The sequence below is a fragment of the Vombatus ursinus genome, unplaced genomic scaffold (assembly GCF_900497805.2).
Source record: "Vombatus ursinus unplaced genomic scaffold, bare-nosed wombat genome assembly UNPS02014945.1, whole genome shotgun sequence".
In the NCBI taxonomy this organism is placed as follows: domain Eukaryota; kingdom Metazoa; phylum Chordata; class Mammalia; order Diprotodontia; family Vombatidae; genus Vombatus; species Vombatus ursinus.
The window spans coordinates 41,946-56,872 of record NW_020954723.1 but is presented as its reverse complement, the minus strand read 5'-3'; the positions used below and the strand labels follow the sequence as shown (position 1 = coordinate 56,872).

Sequence of the window (14,927 nt, the reverse complement as noted above, 5' to 3'; positions counted from 1 at the left end):
ACAACACTGACCTGTCACTTCCTTCCTCAAAATCCATAAAGATTCCCTATTACTTAATGTGTCAAGTTCAAATTCCTACCCTTGGTTGCTAATGTCCTCCATTGTCTCCGACATCACTATCCAATTGTTGAGTCATTTCAGTCATGTCTGACTCTTTTGACCTCATTGGAGTTTTCTTGGCAGAAATACCAGAATGGTTTGCCATTTCCTTCTCCAGCACATTTTACAGATGAGAAAACTGAGGCAAATGGGGTTAAGTGACTTGTGCAAGGTCACACAGCTAATAAATGTCTGAAGACAGATTTGAACTCAGGAAGATGAGTCTTCCTGACTCCAGGCCCCGTACTCTATCCACTACACCACCTACCATTACTCCCCAACACACACCAACTCCAATTAAATAGGTTTCCTCATGGCCTCTCATACAAACCACAATAACTCCCATCTCCATGTCTTTACCTACTCTATGCCCACCCTCCTCCTCAGAATATCTTCCTTATCCTCTTTATCCATCAAAAGTCTTCTCAAACTTCAAGATCTAACTAAAGTCCTAACCTCTGCAAGAAGACTTTTGTGACTGATCTAACTTACACTTCCTTCTAGCTCTGTATTTCTGTTGCAATATGAGTCAGGTGATATGCATCCCTAGGGGTTGGCAGTGTACCTGGCACAAAGTCAGCATTTAATACATGCTTCTTTATTCATTCATATTTAAGTTTGGCCTCCAGTTGTTCTCTGTGTCAAGGGTACTAGTCTCCCCAACTAGACTATAAGCTCCTTGAGAGTATCATGTCCAGTATCCCCCCAAATCTACTCATCTATAAAATAAAATTAAATTGTATATGAAAAGTCTTAAAGAAGCACCTTGGGGAAGTTATTTGGGCCACAGTTTATTATGGGTCACTGAAATATTGCTGCTACACTATGCTCCCAGCAACAAAGGGGCTGTACATCTGTCGTCAGATGATCAACCTAGCTAAGGTCAAAAAGGTTCATCACCAGATGTTTGGTCACTTAGGGATGGTTTGGGTATTTTTAGCCACAGTAACTCATAATAATAATGAGGAGGAGGAGAAGGAGGAAAAGGAGAAGGAGGAAGAGAAGGAGGAGAAGGAGAAGAAGAAGGAGAAGGAGAAGGAGAAGGAGAAGGAGAAGGAGAAGGAGAAGGAGGAGGAGGAGGAGGAGAAGGAGAAGAAGAAGAAGAAGAAGAAGAAGAAGAAGAAGAAGAAGAAGAAGAAGAAGAAGAAGAAGAAGAAGAAGAAGAAGAAGAAGAAGAAGAAGAAGAAGGACAAGGACAAGAAGAAGGACAAGAAGAAGAAGAAGAAGCATTTGTGTGTACTTTAAAGTTTGCAAAGTACTTTACATATGTTACCTTATTTGATCAAAAACTCTGTGAGGCAAGTGCTATTATTATTCTCATTTTACAGATGAGGAAACTGAGGCTAGAAGAGGTTAAATGACTTGCCCAGGGTCATCCACCTAGTAAGGGTCTGAGGCAGAATGTGAACTGAGGTCTTCCTGACTCAAGCTCCAGTGCTCCATCTACTGTACCACCTAGCTGCCTACCACATGAAAGAGCCTGAATGCTGTCTTCACATGAGGGAAGAGTTAATTACCTGAGGTGGAAAAAGAGTGCTCCCAGAGGTAATTACTACTCTTCTTCTTGCCAAGTGGATTTATGGGTCTCTAAGGGTGAGCTACTGGGAACTCCTTCAGATTTGAATCCTGGGCTCCAACAGCTCAACAGGAGCCTTGTGGTGTCAATGTATCGGCATCCTTGGGCTTTTTCCAACATCTGTATCTTTCTCCATATTTCAGGAATACAGGTCCTCAGATTCCATGCACAAATGGACTCTATTCAATGGGACCAGCAGGCATCATCTCCTACAAATACTTCCTTACACATTACTGTAGGCCACTCACTTTTTTGTACACTTGTAATTCTTTCCCAGGTCAGTGTAGTCCAAGGCCTTTCCACAAAAATCAGTTTTAATGCCAAATAATCATAATTATAATATATTTTCTCACACTAGCAGTATTCATTTGGACCTGGGCTTGGGGGTGAATGGAGTGACCATAAGCTATTATATTCCTAGATATTATCCTTGAGAGTTGCTGTGGCCTAAAATGTCATCATCCTATGGATGGCTTGGTGATGAACCTCTCTGACCTTGACAGGTATTAAGATAATAGGCATACATACAGTCTGTCACTGACCCATATCCAGACTTTCTAGCTGGGTAGGACCAGCAAAAGTTCGCAAGCACATGTACATACACAGATACATACATATGTACATGTACACACATACACATGTACATACATACATGTACACATACACTTTAGCCTTCGAAGATAGCATATTATTTTCAAAAGAATAGATAATCAAGAATTGATTGGGTCCTTTTTACATCATACAAGAATTAAGATGTGGGACAGCTCAATGTGAACTGGAATAAGTCAGTAAGTCTCTTTCTGTCTGTTCCCATTGCCACCACCCAAATCTATTTCCTCAGCATTGTCCTCATCACTCTCATTCCCCTCCCACTGGAACCTTGGACTCTGAATAGATGAGTTTTCACCTTATCTGTTCCACAACCAATCTATATCACTTCCTAGCCATTTCCCAATCATGCCATGGTACCATCCTTTGCCTTTTCCATGTTGTCTTTCCCACTAGAACATAATGTCTCTAAGGGAAGGGGCTGTCTTTTTTTTGTACAATTATCCCTTCCACATTGTAAGGGGATAGGGACATGGTGCCCCCACAATCTGGAAAATCTGCATAAAATTTTTTCCCTGCCTTCATACCAGAGAAGAAGTCTGAATTTTTTCTTTTTCTTTTATGGGGTATTTACAGTACCTTATCATAAAATTTGAGTATTGTTATAGTATTAAATGATAAAACACATTGATATTATATAATACTATACATATATTTTACGCATTTCTAAGTTTCTAAACTTTTTCTGCGTCACCCACTAGCCTTCAAGTATCATCTGCAGCTTCTGCAAACTCCCTAAAGATTCCTATTTAATTTCTTATGCCGACCCGCAATGTATCGAAACCACCATGGGAAAAGTCATGATGTGGAAAGGATAACTATATCTGAATTCTTAGCACTTAACATAGTACCTTACACACAGTAAACTCTTGATAAATGCTTTATCATCATCATCATCTCACTCCTGCACTAGTCTCCTACCTAACTTTCTTCTCTTTAACCTCTTCCCCCTACCCAATCCATCTTGTACACTGCTTTCAAACTAATTTTTCTTTGAAACCACTTTTACTGTGTCACTCACAAGATCATAAGAACTGGAAGGAACTTTAGAGATGATCTAGTCCAGTCCTTCTTAAACTGGGGAGGAGGGGGTGTGAAAAATGCGGCAATAGTATAAGGTTTCTGAATGTGCAACAACCAAATAATAAATAAAAATCAAATGCATAATGAACATGAGATGTTTCTGGCAGCACTTGCCCGTGTTACATAGCACAACTTCACTGCAGCCTTGGTTATGAACACAAAGCATCCACACTTTGACTGTGTATGCCCTCAGCTCATGCAATGCCAACAAACACTGCTGAAACCCAAAAAGGGGTCAGGTCATGAGTGGGCCCTAGTCTAGTCCATCCCACTCATTTTACAAACAAGAAAGTCCCTTCTCAAGTACTTTCAATGGCTCCTCATTTCCTACTACATTGAATCAAAATATCTTTACTTAGAAAGAAGGTCCTCCTTATAGTGACCTTACCTGCCTTTACAACCTATCTCCCAACACAAGCCTCTCATTCCAATCCTCAATGCCTATCAAACATTTCTCTTTCTAGTCCTTGACTCATAGTTTCCCCAGATTCTATCCAATAGGAATGGCAAGTTCCTCCACATCTCTTTGTCCAGCGTGTCCTCCCCCTAGCCCCTGCCCCAAAAGACTCTCCTTCCTCATGTAACTGCTTGAAGTCTCTGGTGCCTTGTGATGAAATACTAGTGGGCTCTAAGAAATGATGAACTGGTTGATTATTGAAAAATGGAAAGACTTGCACGAAATAATGAAAAGTGAAGTGAGCAGAACCAAAAGAACATTGTTTACAGTAATAACAATATCGTTTGAAGAATAATTATGAACAACCAAGTTATTCTGAGTACTATAAATACTCAAATCAACTATGAAAGACCTATGAAGGAAGATGCTATCCACCTCCAAAGAAAGAACTGATAAATAGAAGTACATATAGTATGGTTTTACATATATTTGTAAATCTGTGTCAAATGGTGATTTTGTCTAGTTTGAGGTGGGGAAGGAGGGAGATAAATTGGAACTTAAAATGTAATAAAAATAAATAAATTGAAATTTAAAAAAAAAGAAATTTCTAGTGTGCTATTTAAGGCTTAGTTCAAGTGCCACCTCCTACATAAGGCCTTTTCTAATCCCACTCTCCAATTGTTAGTCCTTTCAACTCGCACCCCATTCCCCTGAAATAACTTTGCATCTTAAATATTTAATTATCTATGTACATACTGTTTTCCTACAGCAAAATATAAGCCTTTTGAGGGCAGAGACTATTCTAGCTTTGTATTCTCAGTACCTAGCATGGAACCTGGAAAACAGTAGGCACTTAATAAACACAAATTGAATTTTTTAAAGAATACTTTCAATGTTTTTTTAAATGCTTTATATATTATCAGAACACAATGAGATGAAGAAGGTCAACCAATTATAGAGAACTAGAGCCAGGAAAAGAGGCTGGACCACATGATCTCCCAAAAGATCCTTCCACCTCAATGAGCCTATGACTAAGGGCAAGAAAGTCAAATAATATTAACAAAACTAAAGTGACACAGGTTAGCTGCTTCCCATTCCAAACCTCTGAGTATCTCCGTATCATGAACAAGTATCCCAGCTAGTCACCCAAATGGTAAACAAGTGGTATTCCAGTTGAATATGCCTCCATATGCCAGGCCTCAGGCAACACATCTGAAGTGTGTGGGGTTCTCTGACCCCAAATTCCCAAGTTCCCTAGTCACAGGACATAATAATAACACTTTGCATTTGTGGAGCAAGGTATTGTCTGAGGCACATAGGAGGTGAAATGACTTTCCCAGAGTCACAAAGCAAATTAAAAAAAATCAGAGGTAGCATTTGAACCCAGATGAGGAATTCAAATTAATTCTATTTTGTAATTGGTTCTATACTGTATTTATTTGGCACTGTAATTGATTCTTTATCTACTTAAGTCCTCTTCCTATGGCCTTGAGTTGAGCTCAGGAATTTAGCTTTCTAAGTTAGTTTAAAGCTATAATCAATGGGGAAAACTGTTATCTACCATACCTTCAGCTTCTGGGAAAATTTTAGGACATATGTTTGTTATCTTTGAGCCCCACAAGTTAACTTGGTACTATCCTCCCCAAAATATATCATCTGAACTTGCCTGTCTTTGTGCAATTAGGAGAGTTTTATGACTTCCAAAGAGACAGCAAGTCTAATAATTTTTGATCCCCTAGCAAAGATTATAAGTTGCAGATGGGTCCCATAAAACAATTAAGATTCCTTAATTTTCAGAGAGGGATGGTTACTAGCCCCATATGGGTGCCAGCCCACTTTCCTTGATATAACCAATCATGTTGTCCCCACCACCATGATACTGTCTACCATGTAACCAATTGCATTGTCTTCCCTACCTACTCAACTCTGTTCTTTGTTCTTTTGTACTTCCCAAAACTATACAAAGACTAGTTGTGGTCTTTTGGTCATTGAGAGGGACCATTAACCCAATTTATTGGTTATTACTAGTCTAATTAATAAATTGATGCTTGGAAGCTTGTCTCTCAGTTTACCTTAATTTTCAAATGTGACACAACTCTTCCTGACTCCCACTCTATTAATTCCCCCATGCAACTCTTGGGAAAATACTAATATCTCCACTTTATAGATAAAGAAAGCTCAGAGAGTTTAAATGACTTGCCCACAAGGTAGCTAAGTAATACAGTGGAGAGAACATTTGTCCTGGAGTCAGGAAGACTCTCTAACTGTGTGATCTATCATTTAACCTCTGTTTGCCTCAGTTTCCTCAACTGTAAAATGAGAATAATGATGGCACCTACCTACCAGAATTATTGTGAAAATCAAATGAGATAATATCTGTAAAGCACTTACCACATTACCTGGTATACAATAGGGACTTAACAAATACTTATTTTCTTCCTTTCCTTCCTCCCTTCCTCTTTCTTCCCTCTTTTTCTCCCTCCTTCCTTCCTTCCCTCACTCTTTCCTTCCTTCCTTTCTCCTTCCTTCTTTCATCCTCCCTTCCTTCTTCACTTACTTCCTTCCCACAGTCATACAACTAGTAAATGTTAGTGCGTGTATTCAACCCCAGGTCTCCTCTATCCAAGTCCAATATTTTTTCCATTAAATCACATTGAATCTCAGTAAACCAACCCTTTAAAGCACTGGGACTTTCATACCCTCACAAATGAGCTGACAAATTGCCCTGGGCATGCCTGAAGGACTCAGGGTCAAAATAATGTTCACTTATAGCCTTTCCATGGAATATTGTTCCAATTATGGGAAACATACCAAAACGGAGAACAGAAAACCTCCTCTCCCTGTCTCCACCCACTCATTTGACTACCATTCAGATCTTATTCTCCTCTTTATAGCACCCCTTGCTAAATGTTTTTCAAGTTATCCTCCCTGTCATGAGCAGTGCTCATGACAAAAGTTGAGGCTCTCCTCCCTGGAATGAGGAGCGATGTCCTTGCTGAGGAAGTAGAAAAAGCACTGGCTCTGGAGTCAAAAGAGCTGGGTTCTAAGGCTGCCTCTGATGCTTACTATCTGTGTGACCTCCTCTTGCATTCTGTTTCCTCAGATATAAAATGAGGAGGGTGGACGAGGTGGCCCTGAAGTCCTTTCGAGCTCTAACTTCATGATCTTACGGAGTATTTTCTGTAATTGCCTTTCCTTCTGTGTAAAGCCCCTGACTTACCCGTCCTCTGGTCCTGTTCTTTCGTTTTGGAGTATCTTCTTCTAAATCCTCCTCTTCATTCACTTCTTCTATGTTTTCATCATTTTCCAGAACCCTCTGAAATTACAGAAAGAGAGTGGGAAGGTTTGAAGAGGGAATAGCCAAGAAAAGAGGGAAAAAAGAAGAAGGGGAAAAGAATTCAACCAATCAGATTTTTTATAATTATTATTATGACAGAGAGAGTTTAAATGAAAGCAATGTTAGCGATGCCTGGAAGACAGAAGTGCTGCCCATGGATTTGGCAACTTGGCTATATGCGTATTTTCTCACCACCACCAACCTCCTTTAACTTAAACATTCTAAAACCATCAAACTTTAGCTTTTTCTCAAGAAGGGATTCCTTTAAAAAAAACTGGCGTTAAAGAAATCCAAGTAATCAATAGCTATATTTTAAAAGATTGAAATCACTGATAATTAGGAAAATTAACTTTAAAACAATTCTGAGATTCTACCTCATGCCTGTCAGATTGGCAAAGATGACAAAAAAAGAAAAATAACTATTGTTGGAGGGGCTGAAGAAAGACAGGCAATGGAGAACCATTGGTATAACTAATTGGTTCATTCCTCCTGAAAAGCAACTTGGAACTCAACTGTGTACACACTTTGAACCAACTATTTCCACTTCTAGATACCAAAGAGATCAAAGAAAGAGGGAAAAGACCCATATGTACGGAAATACAGCTGTGTCTCAATTAGTATATATAAAGAATCCCCCTGAAGTAATCATGTTATGAGAATTCACATTGCATATTTCTGTTGAGCTGGAAGTAAATGCCATGGTTTACATAATCATGACTTTGAATACTGTACATTTGAATACATATGATTACTTTATGGAATTCATTATTTGCACAAACCAGGATCTAGCTGTTATTATATAACAACACTTTTTGTTTAGCAAAGAACTGGAAACAAAGGGGATGCCCATCACTTGAGAAATGGCTAAACTAATTATGGTATATAGATGTAACAGAATAATATGCCATAAGAAATGATGAAAGAGAGTTGCAGACAAACTTGGCAAGATTTGTATGAATTGATACAGAGTGAAATAAACAGAATTAGTAGAATGGTTTATTCATTAACAATAACACTATGAAGAAAAACAACATGGAAAGACCAGATTTGATCAATGCAATGTTACAACTCCAATGAACCAATGAGAAAGCATGCTACTCACCTCCTGACAGAGGAGTGATAGACTTGGGGTGCATCACTAGACATACATTTTTGATATGTTGTAACTCAGAGTTCAAACCTAAGCATTTGTATAAGACTCTCCTCATTGGTGGAAAAAACAATGACTCAATGTTCCATACCTGCATCTGGGCAGAGTTGGTGAGAGCTTGGGAAAAGAGAAACCCTTTTTCTGGCTTTTGGCTTTAAGAGGGGACATACATAGCTCCAGACTCTCTTCAGAGGGAGGCCTCAGGAAGGAAAGGAAGACTCTGGGAAAAAGCTCACATGTAAAGCAGTTAACATATCCCTAGTTCCAGTTAACTCCACACTAGAGACTTCTGGGTCTTTCCTCTTGGGTGGGATCAGGCACTCTCTTAGTTGATCTGTGATATCATAGGATGAATGGGAAAAGCCATTCACTCGGTGCATTGTCTGATATGTTCTAATCTATACAATTTGTCTGGTTTCTGTTTGAAACTGGCTTAGATAAATGTGTTTCTTTGTGATTCACTATTTTCGATAGTCTTTGTATAACTAGTATCTGGTGAGAAAGGAGTCAAGCCTTCAGATATAGCTTGGGACACACACTCCTTCCCCATTAAGAGAGAGCAATCTAGTGAGTATCTTAAACTTAAAAAAAATTATTTCCCTTAGCCTACAAATATTTAGCTTGGGGGAGAGGGGGCAGGAAACAAGTATGGGCAATGCACAGAGATAAAATTCTAGTCTGGTATCCTCTCTGTGAGAAGAACAAAGTGGTCCAGCCCCATGACTTGATCTGTTATTCCCCTCCTGGCCAAATTAAAGTCTCCCTTGGAGAGGGGCGGATAAGATTTCAGAAACGTCTATTCATACCTCCCTGCAAGCAATATTTAGACAGATCCACATAGACATTCATATATCTATATGAGCAACAAGTACACACTTATTATGGTAAATGTGAAGGTTTTGTTTTACTTGACTAAGTTTATTTTTCATTAGTTTTTTTCTACTAATTATCATTTTTTTTCTCTTAATACCACAGCAGCAACCCCACACCCCCAAAAAAGCAAAATCCTTGTAACAAATATGCGTAGTCAAGCAAAACTAATTCTGGCATCGGCCATGTAAGTATATGTCTTATTCTTCATCCTGAGTTCATCACCTCTCTGTCAGGAGATGGGTAGCATTCTTCATCATTAGTCCTCTAAAATCTTAAGTCTTTCAGGGTTGTTCACTTATGGCAAGGAGGAAGAGGAGCCTTGTGGAAGAGTATCTATTGATAGGACTGCCCAAACGAGAAAAAAAGGGTCATTGAAGCATTTTTTTAATACATAGAAGAGAACTGAAGGAAGATCAGAAGAAATCCCACACAAGCAGGACAGTTTTGAAAGCAACTTGTTGAATGTATTATTTTTTAAATAAAAGAAGAGGAATTTGTATGTAATATTTATGTTTTCACATATAATCATCTTCTGTTCGACTTTGTACATGGAAATATTCTCTTTTCTGGTATTCATTAAATTCAAGATAATAAATAAGTAATTTTAGATGACCCAACAAAGCTCTCTCTACATCCATCTAAGAGGTTTCACTAAAGCTTTTTAAAAAGCATAACTGTTCCTTTTACTCTTCTTGAATTGTCCTCTTAGAAACATGAAAATGTCATTTCTCTTCTACCCCTACCATTCTGGAACTTTGCTGTGTTTGAGGAAAACAAGTAACTTCCTATTTGCCTGATCAGGTCAATGTTAACATAATCTATTGTTGTGTAAGCATAATAAATTCTTATCATTTAAAATTAATTACTTAGTAGTGACTGCATTTTTATTTGGCTTAATGATCATTTATTTAATTACTCTTTGAAAACAATCCTGAGAGTTTCATTAGCATTATTATTTTCATTTCACAAATGAATAAGCTGAGGGGGCATATATTTCTAACTACTTAATATCATGGATATCAGATTTTGCTGGCTGTCAGTGTCCGGTCTGTTACTTGACTTATTTGATAAGACTATGTTGGCATCTCTGTCATGCCCTTCATTCAGGCTATCTGCACCTACTAGTTAAGTGGGTATGTATTTAATTATATTTTTCAGAGTTTTTTGCATGGATTAAAAGGACATGGGACCATGATTCATGATGGGGCAAAAAAAATCAGTTAACTAGATGTCAGGAGTCCTGTGTTCTAAATGTGACTTTATCATTTACTCATTGTATAACCTTAGGTAACTTACAGCTTCATTGTGCCTCCTTTGCCATCTTAAAATGAAACTAATAATATCATCTCCCTCCATATAAGTCCTACTCCAATGCCCCATCACAGCATGGAGAAGACCCTGGGATTTCAAAAGTTATGCCCAATGAATATTGGTCTTGTAGGCTGTGCCAAGCCTCTAAGGCTTGCAGTAAGGGACTGGTGATGAACTGTAGATTCAATGTGTCATCAGTCAAAGGTTTAGCCACTAGATGATGGATTTCTTTTGACTATAGAAATTTATGATACTATCTATGAAGGAATGGAGGAATTACAATTTTTATCAATAGAAGAAATGCCCACACTGATAAAAAAAAATTACTAATTTTTAAAGGATTGGAATAGTCTCCAGTCTCACCAGATTATTGCACGGGTAAAATGGTATCATGTCTATGAAAAACACTTTGAAAAGTATCAAGTACATCATTCATGTCACTTCATTTGGCAATATTTGACACCATTTCCAAGCCTTACATACAAAGCCAGGGCCTCATGAGAGGTAATTTTAGTCTTTTCATGCCACCTTCTTGCCAAGAAAGGATGTCCTATATCCTGACCACAGTAAACAAAATCATGCTATCAATAATAAAATACCATCAATGTATATAGAATAGTCACTGGCATTTACATAGCACTTTATGGTTTATAAGGGCTGTCCTCAAAATAACTGTAGATGAGGTAAGAAGGATATTATTTTTCTTTTTTAAAGAAGAGGAAGCTGAGATTTTGAGACGTTCACAGTGACTTGCCTATGGTCATGCATCTACTTGGTCTATGAACCAAGATCTCGTGATGCCAAGTCCAGGTTTCTTTGCATGAAGATTATGTTCTTGTTATATGTATATCAAGGACAGCTAGGTGGTACAGCTAGGATAGAGTGTGAGGTCTATAGTTAGAAAGATTCATCTTCCTGAGTTCAAATCCAGCCTCAGACACTTGACACTTAACTAGCTGTGTGACTCTGGGCAAGTCACTTAACCCTATTTGCCTTAGCTTCCTCATCTGTAAAATGAGCCAGAGAAGTAAATGGCAAACCACTCCAGTATCTTTGCCAAGAAAACCCCAAATGGGGTCACAAAAAGTCAGACACAACTGAAAAATGGCTGTCCAACAACACATGTACATCAAATTATTCCTCCTAAGAATTCGAAGTAGTTCAGACATCCATTTCTGGCCTCTCTACTGGAATTAGCTGCATAGCCATCAGCTACCTCTCTGTCTGTCAAGCCAATGGTTCATTTTTCCTTGGCCATGAAATAGCATCCTGGCAGAGAAACAGCATGGTGAGTCTAATGGAGAAAATCTTGGCCTGGCAGTTAAGAGGTCTAGCCTCAACAACAGATTCTACACAGTAGTGATATAGCAGCAGCAGCAGCAGCAGCAGCAAAAAGCAGTAGTGGTGATGGTGGTGACGGTAGTGGTAATGGTGCTGGTGGTGAAGGGGAGTAGGAGTAGGAGCATATTAAGGCAATGATGACAAGAAGAGGACACCCCTTAAAGTCCAGATCATCTTTCATGTGAGGTATGGGGAGGAGAAAAGGGGAAAATGCCGGCCATGATGATATACAGCACCGACTCAAAAGAAAAGACTCCTAAAATCTGAAGAGAGAAAAGTTGAAGATAGAATTCATTGAAAATCTTCACTTAATATAAATTCCAGAAATTCTATCTGATATTGAAATGGATAACAATGGTTTTGAAGGAGATGGGCATACTTAGACAGAAATTCTGAAGTTTTTTTTTTAGTTTGATGGCATGAATTCAATTAGCAGATCAATTACACCAAAACAGTTGATATCTACTATAAACATCATGAATGAATGCATTCTCTGAAGAGAATGTTTGACATAACATATAAAAACATTTGAGAACCTGCAAAAGAAAGTATATTTGGTAACCACTGGCCAGGTAAGAACCACAGGAGAAAAGGTGGAGCTATCAAAGAAACCTCAGTATAGGTATCACACAATATCCTAGCAGAAGCAATTTGAGAAGGCTATTAAAGATCTGTGGAAAGACACTGGAAAATTACATCAATATTCAGCTGGTACATACAGCAGAAAATCTATATGCCATATAACCCAATTAAAGGCAACACAAAAGAAACATGACTGCCTGCCCAGGGGAGAGGTTCTCAGAAGATGAGTCAAGGTCATTAAGGGCAGGGTCATATCTCTATGTAAATAGACACAAAGTCAGATATGGAATGTCAGACTTTTTCCCTCATTTTCCTTTTTCTCTCTTTCCCCCTGCCAACCAACTTGTCATTCAGTTATTTCCAGTCTTATCTGACCCTTCGTGATTCCAGTTAGGGTTTTCTTGACAAACATACCGGAGTAGTTTATCATTTCCTTCTCCAGCTCCTTTGACAGATGAGGAAACTGAGGCAAACAGTTACGTGACTTGCCCAGGGTCACACAGCTAATAAGTGTCTGAGGCTGGATTTGAACTCAAGAAGAGCCTTCCCAAGTCCAGACCTGGCTCTCTATCCACTGTGCCACCTAGCTGCCCTATCAATTACAACACTCAAAAATCCCAAAGGATATAACTGAGAGTAGAGGCAATAGAAAATACCTTATTTCCCCACCAATTATCACCCTGGAGGCCATGGAAAGCAAGGGAATATCCCTAACATATGTCCAAGTTGGGACTTTTCCTCTAAAATGGGAAAAGCTGGGAAGTCATCTTCAAAGCTGCCACATCAGCACGCCAGTTTCTGAGCAGACTTGGACATTAGTAGCAACCCTCCTGCCTCTCACCCTGCAGAGCCTTGGCTATACAGAATTACCATAAATAAATATCATTTGGGGTTGGCCTTGTATATTAGTTCCTCTCCTTTTTCCCCTCCTAACTGTGGACACTAATTAGCCACATAATCATTCATTTGGAGAGGCTTTTGCTGCCAAATGTAGGACCTGAAATGGGTAGAAGAAGTTAATCACATCTCCTTTTTATTTTAAAACTTCTAGAATTCTTACAAATAACCCTCATTCAAATTGCTGTAATGAGCAGCCCTAATTTAAGTATGTTACATATATTATCTAGTTTGTTTGGGGATATGGTAGGACCTGATTAGCAGATTCCAAGGACTTTGAGAATCATGCCAAAACTATAAACATGCAGAAGTAACTTCCAATTCACAGCAATATGGTACAGTGGGAAGACACTGGATTTATAGTCAAAACACCTTAGTTCAAATTTCATCTGTGTTATTTGTTATGTTATGACCTTGGACAAGTCACTTAAGAGCTCAACTTCCATTTCCTCATCTGTAAAATGAGGGGATAGGACCACATTACTTCTAAGTTCCCTTCCAATTTTAAATCTATGTATCTATGAGCGGATTGCATTGGGTTGATCTGGCAGAAACCATGATCAAAAAGGGAAGCTTTGGAGCCATCATGAAGTAAGCTTTTGAGGATACATAGTCTTCATTGTATGCTCACCATACCATGGTTATTTTAGTTATCTTAGATTTTGAAGGTTCTCAATAGTGGGAAAATAGTGGGAAATCTCATTCTCCACTTGTTTTTTTAAACCTACTCAAAAAAAAAAATGATCTCCTCCTTTGACCAAGAATAAGGAGTAGACCCATGGACCAAATGCAGTTTCAGAACAATGCTCAAATTTTTCTTCCTTAAATCCATAAAGGAAGGTATCTTTGAAAGAGAGTTAATGTGATGTAGTAGAAAGAAAAATAGGTATGTCATCATGTGACCTGGTTTCAAATTCTGGGTCTATTACTGACTAGCTGTGCAAACCTAGGTGAGTAATTTGACCTCTCTGGGACTCAGTTTCTTTCTTTGTAAAATAAAAGGGTTTAACTAAATGACCTCTAAAATCCCTTCCAATTCTAAATGCTACGTAATTTCTGTACCTTAGTTTTCCTGTCTCCAAAGGGGCTGGGGGGAAAAGAAGAGAGGTGGACAGTTATTCCAGTCCCAGCCTATTTCACAAGATAAATATGTTTTGTGCTTTTCAGTGAACTCATTGGTATTTTTTCTAATTTTTTTAAATTTTTTTTTATTTTTAGGCAATTTGGGTCACTCAGCTAGTAAGTGGCAAGTGTTTGATCTGGGACCGGATTTGAACTCAGGTCCTCCTGACTTCAGGTCCAGTGCTTTATCCACTGCGCCACCTAGCTGCCTCAGTGAATTCATTGAAATTCAGAGCTGAAAGAGACTTTTGTGATCACCTAGTCCAACTCTCATTTTATACATAATGTCCAGGTTTGTTCAATTCCTTGTTCAAGGTCACGAAGCTAATTGGCAAAAGTAAACTGTAAATTTAATAAAATGGCTCAGATTTATATTGCACTTTATAGTATATGAAATATTCTATGTATATTTCATTTGATCTGAAGTAGGTAGTATAGGCATTATTATCCCCATTTTACAGATAAGAAAATTGAGGTTCAGAGAGTTGATGTGGTGGCCCAAGGTCACACAGATAATAATAATAACAGCAACAATAACAACATAGTATGT

General features: G+C 38.4%; 1 protein-coding gene across 1 annotated transcript in view; it reads right to left on the bottom strand.

Moving 5' to 3' along the window:
- The window catches only part of LOC114030028 (zinc finger protein DPF3), a gene marked incomplete at its 5' end in the record, with an annotated part of 168,369 nt that overhangs the window by 137,902 nt on the left and 15,540 nt on the right, over window positions 1-14,927 (bottom strand). The window contains one exon of the mRNA XM_027844692.1: window positions 6,985-7,080. Coding sequence (XP_027700493.1) covers window positions 6,985-7,080 — 96 coding nt within the window. The remainder of the gene's footprint in view (window positions 1-6,984; window positions 7,081-14,927) is intronic.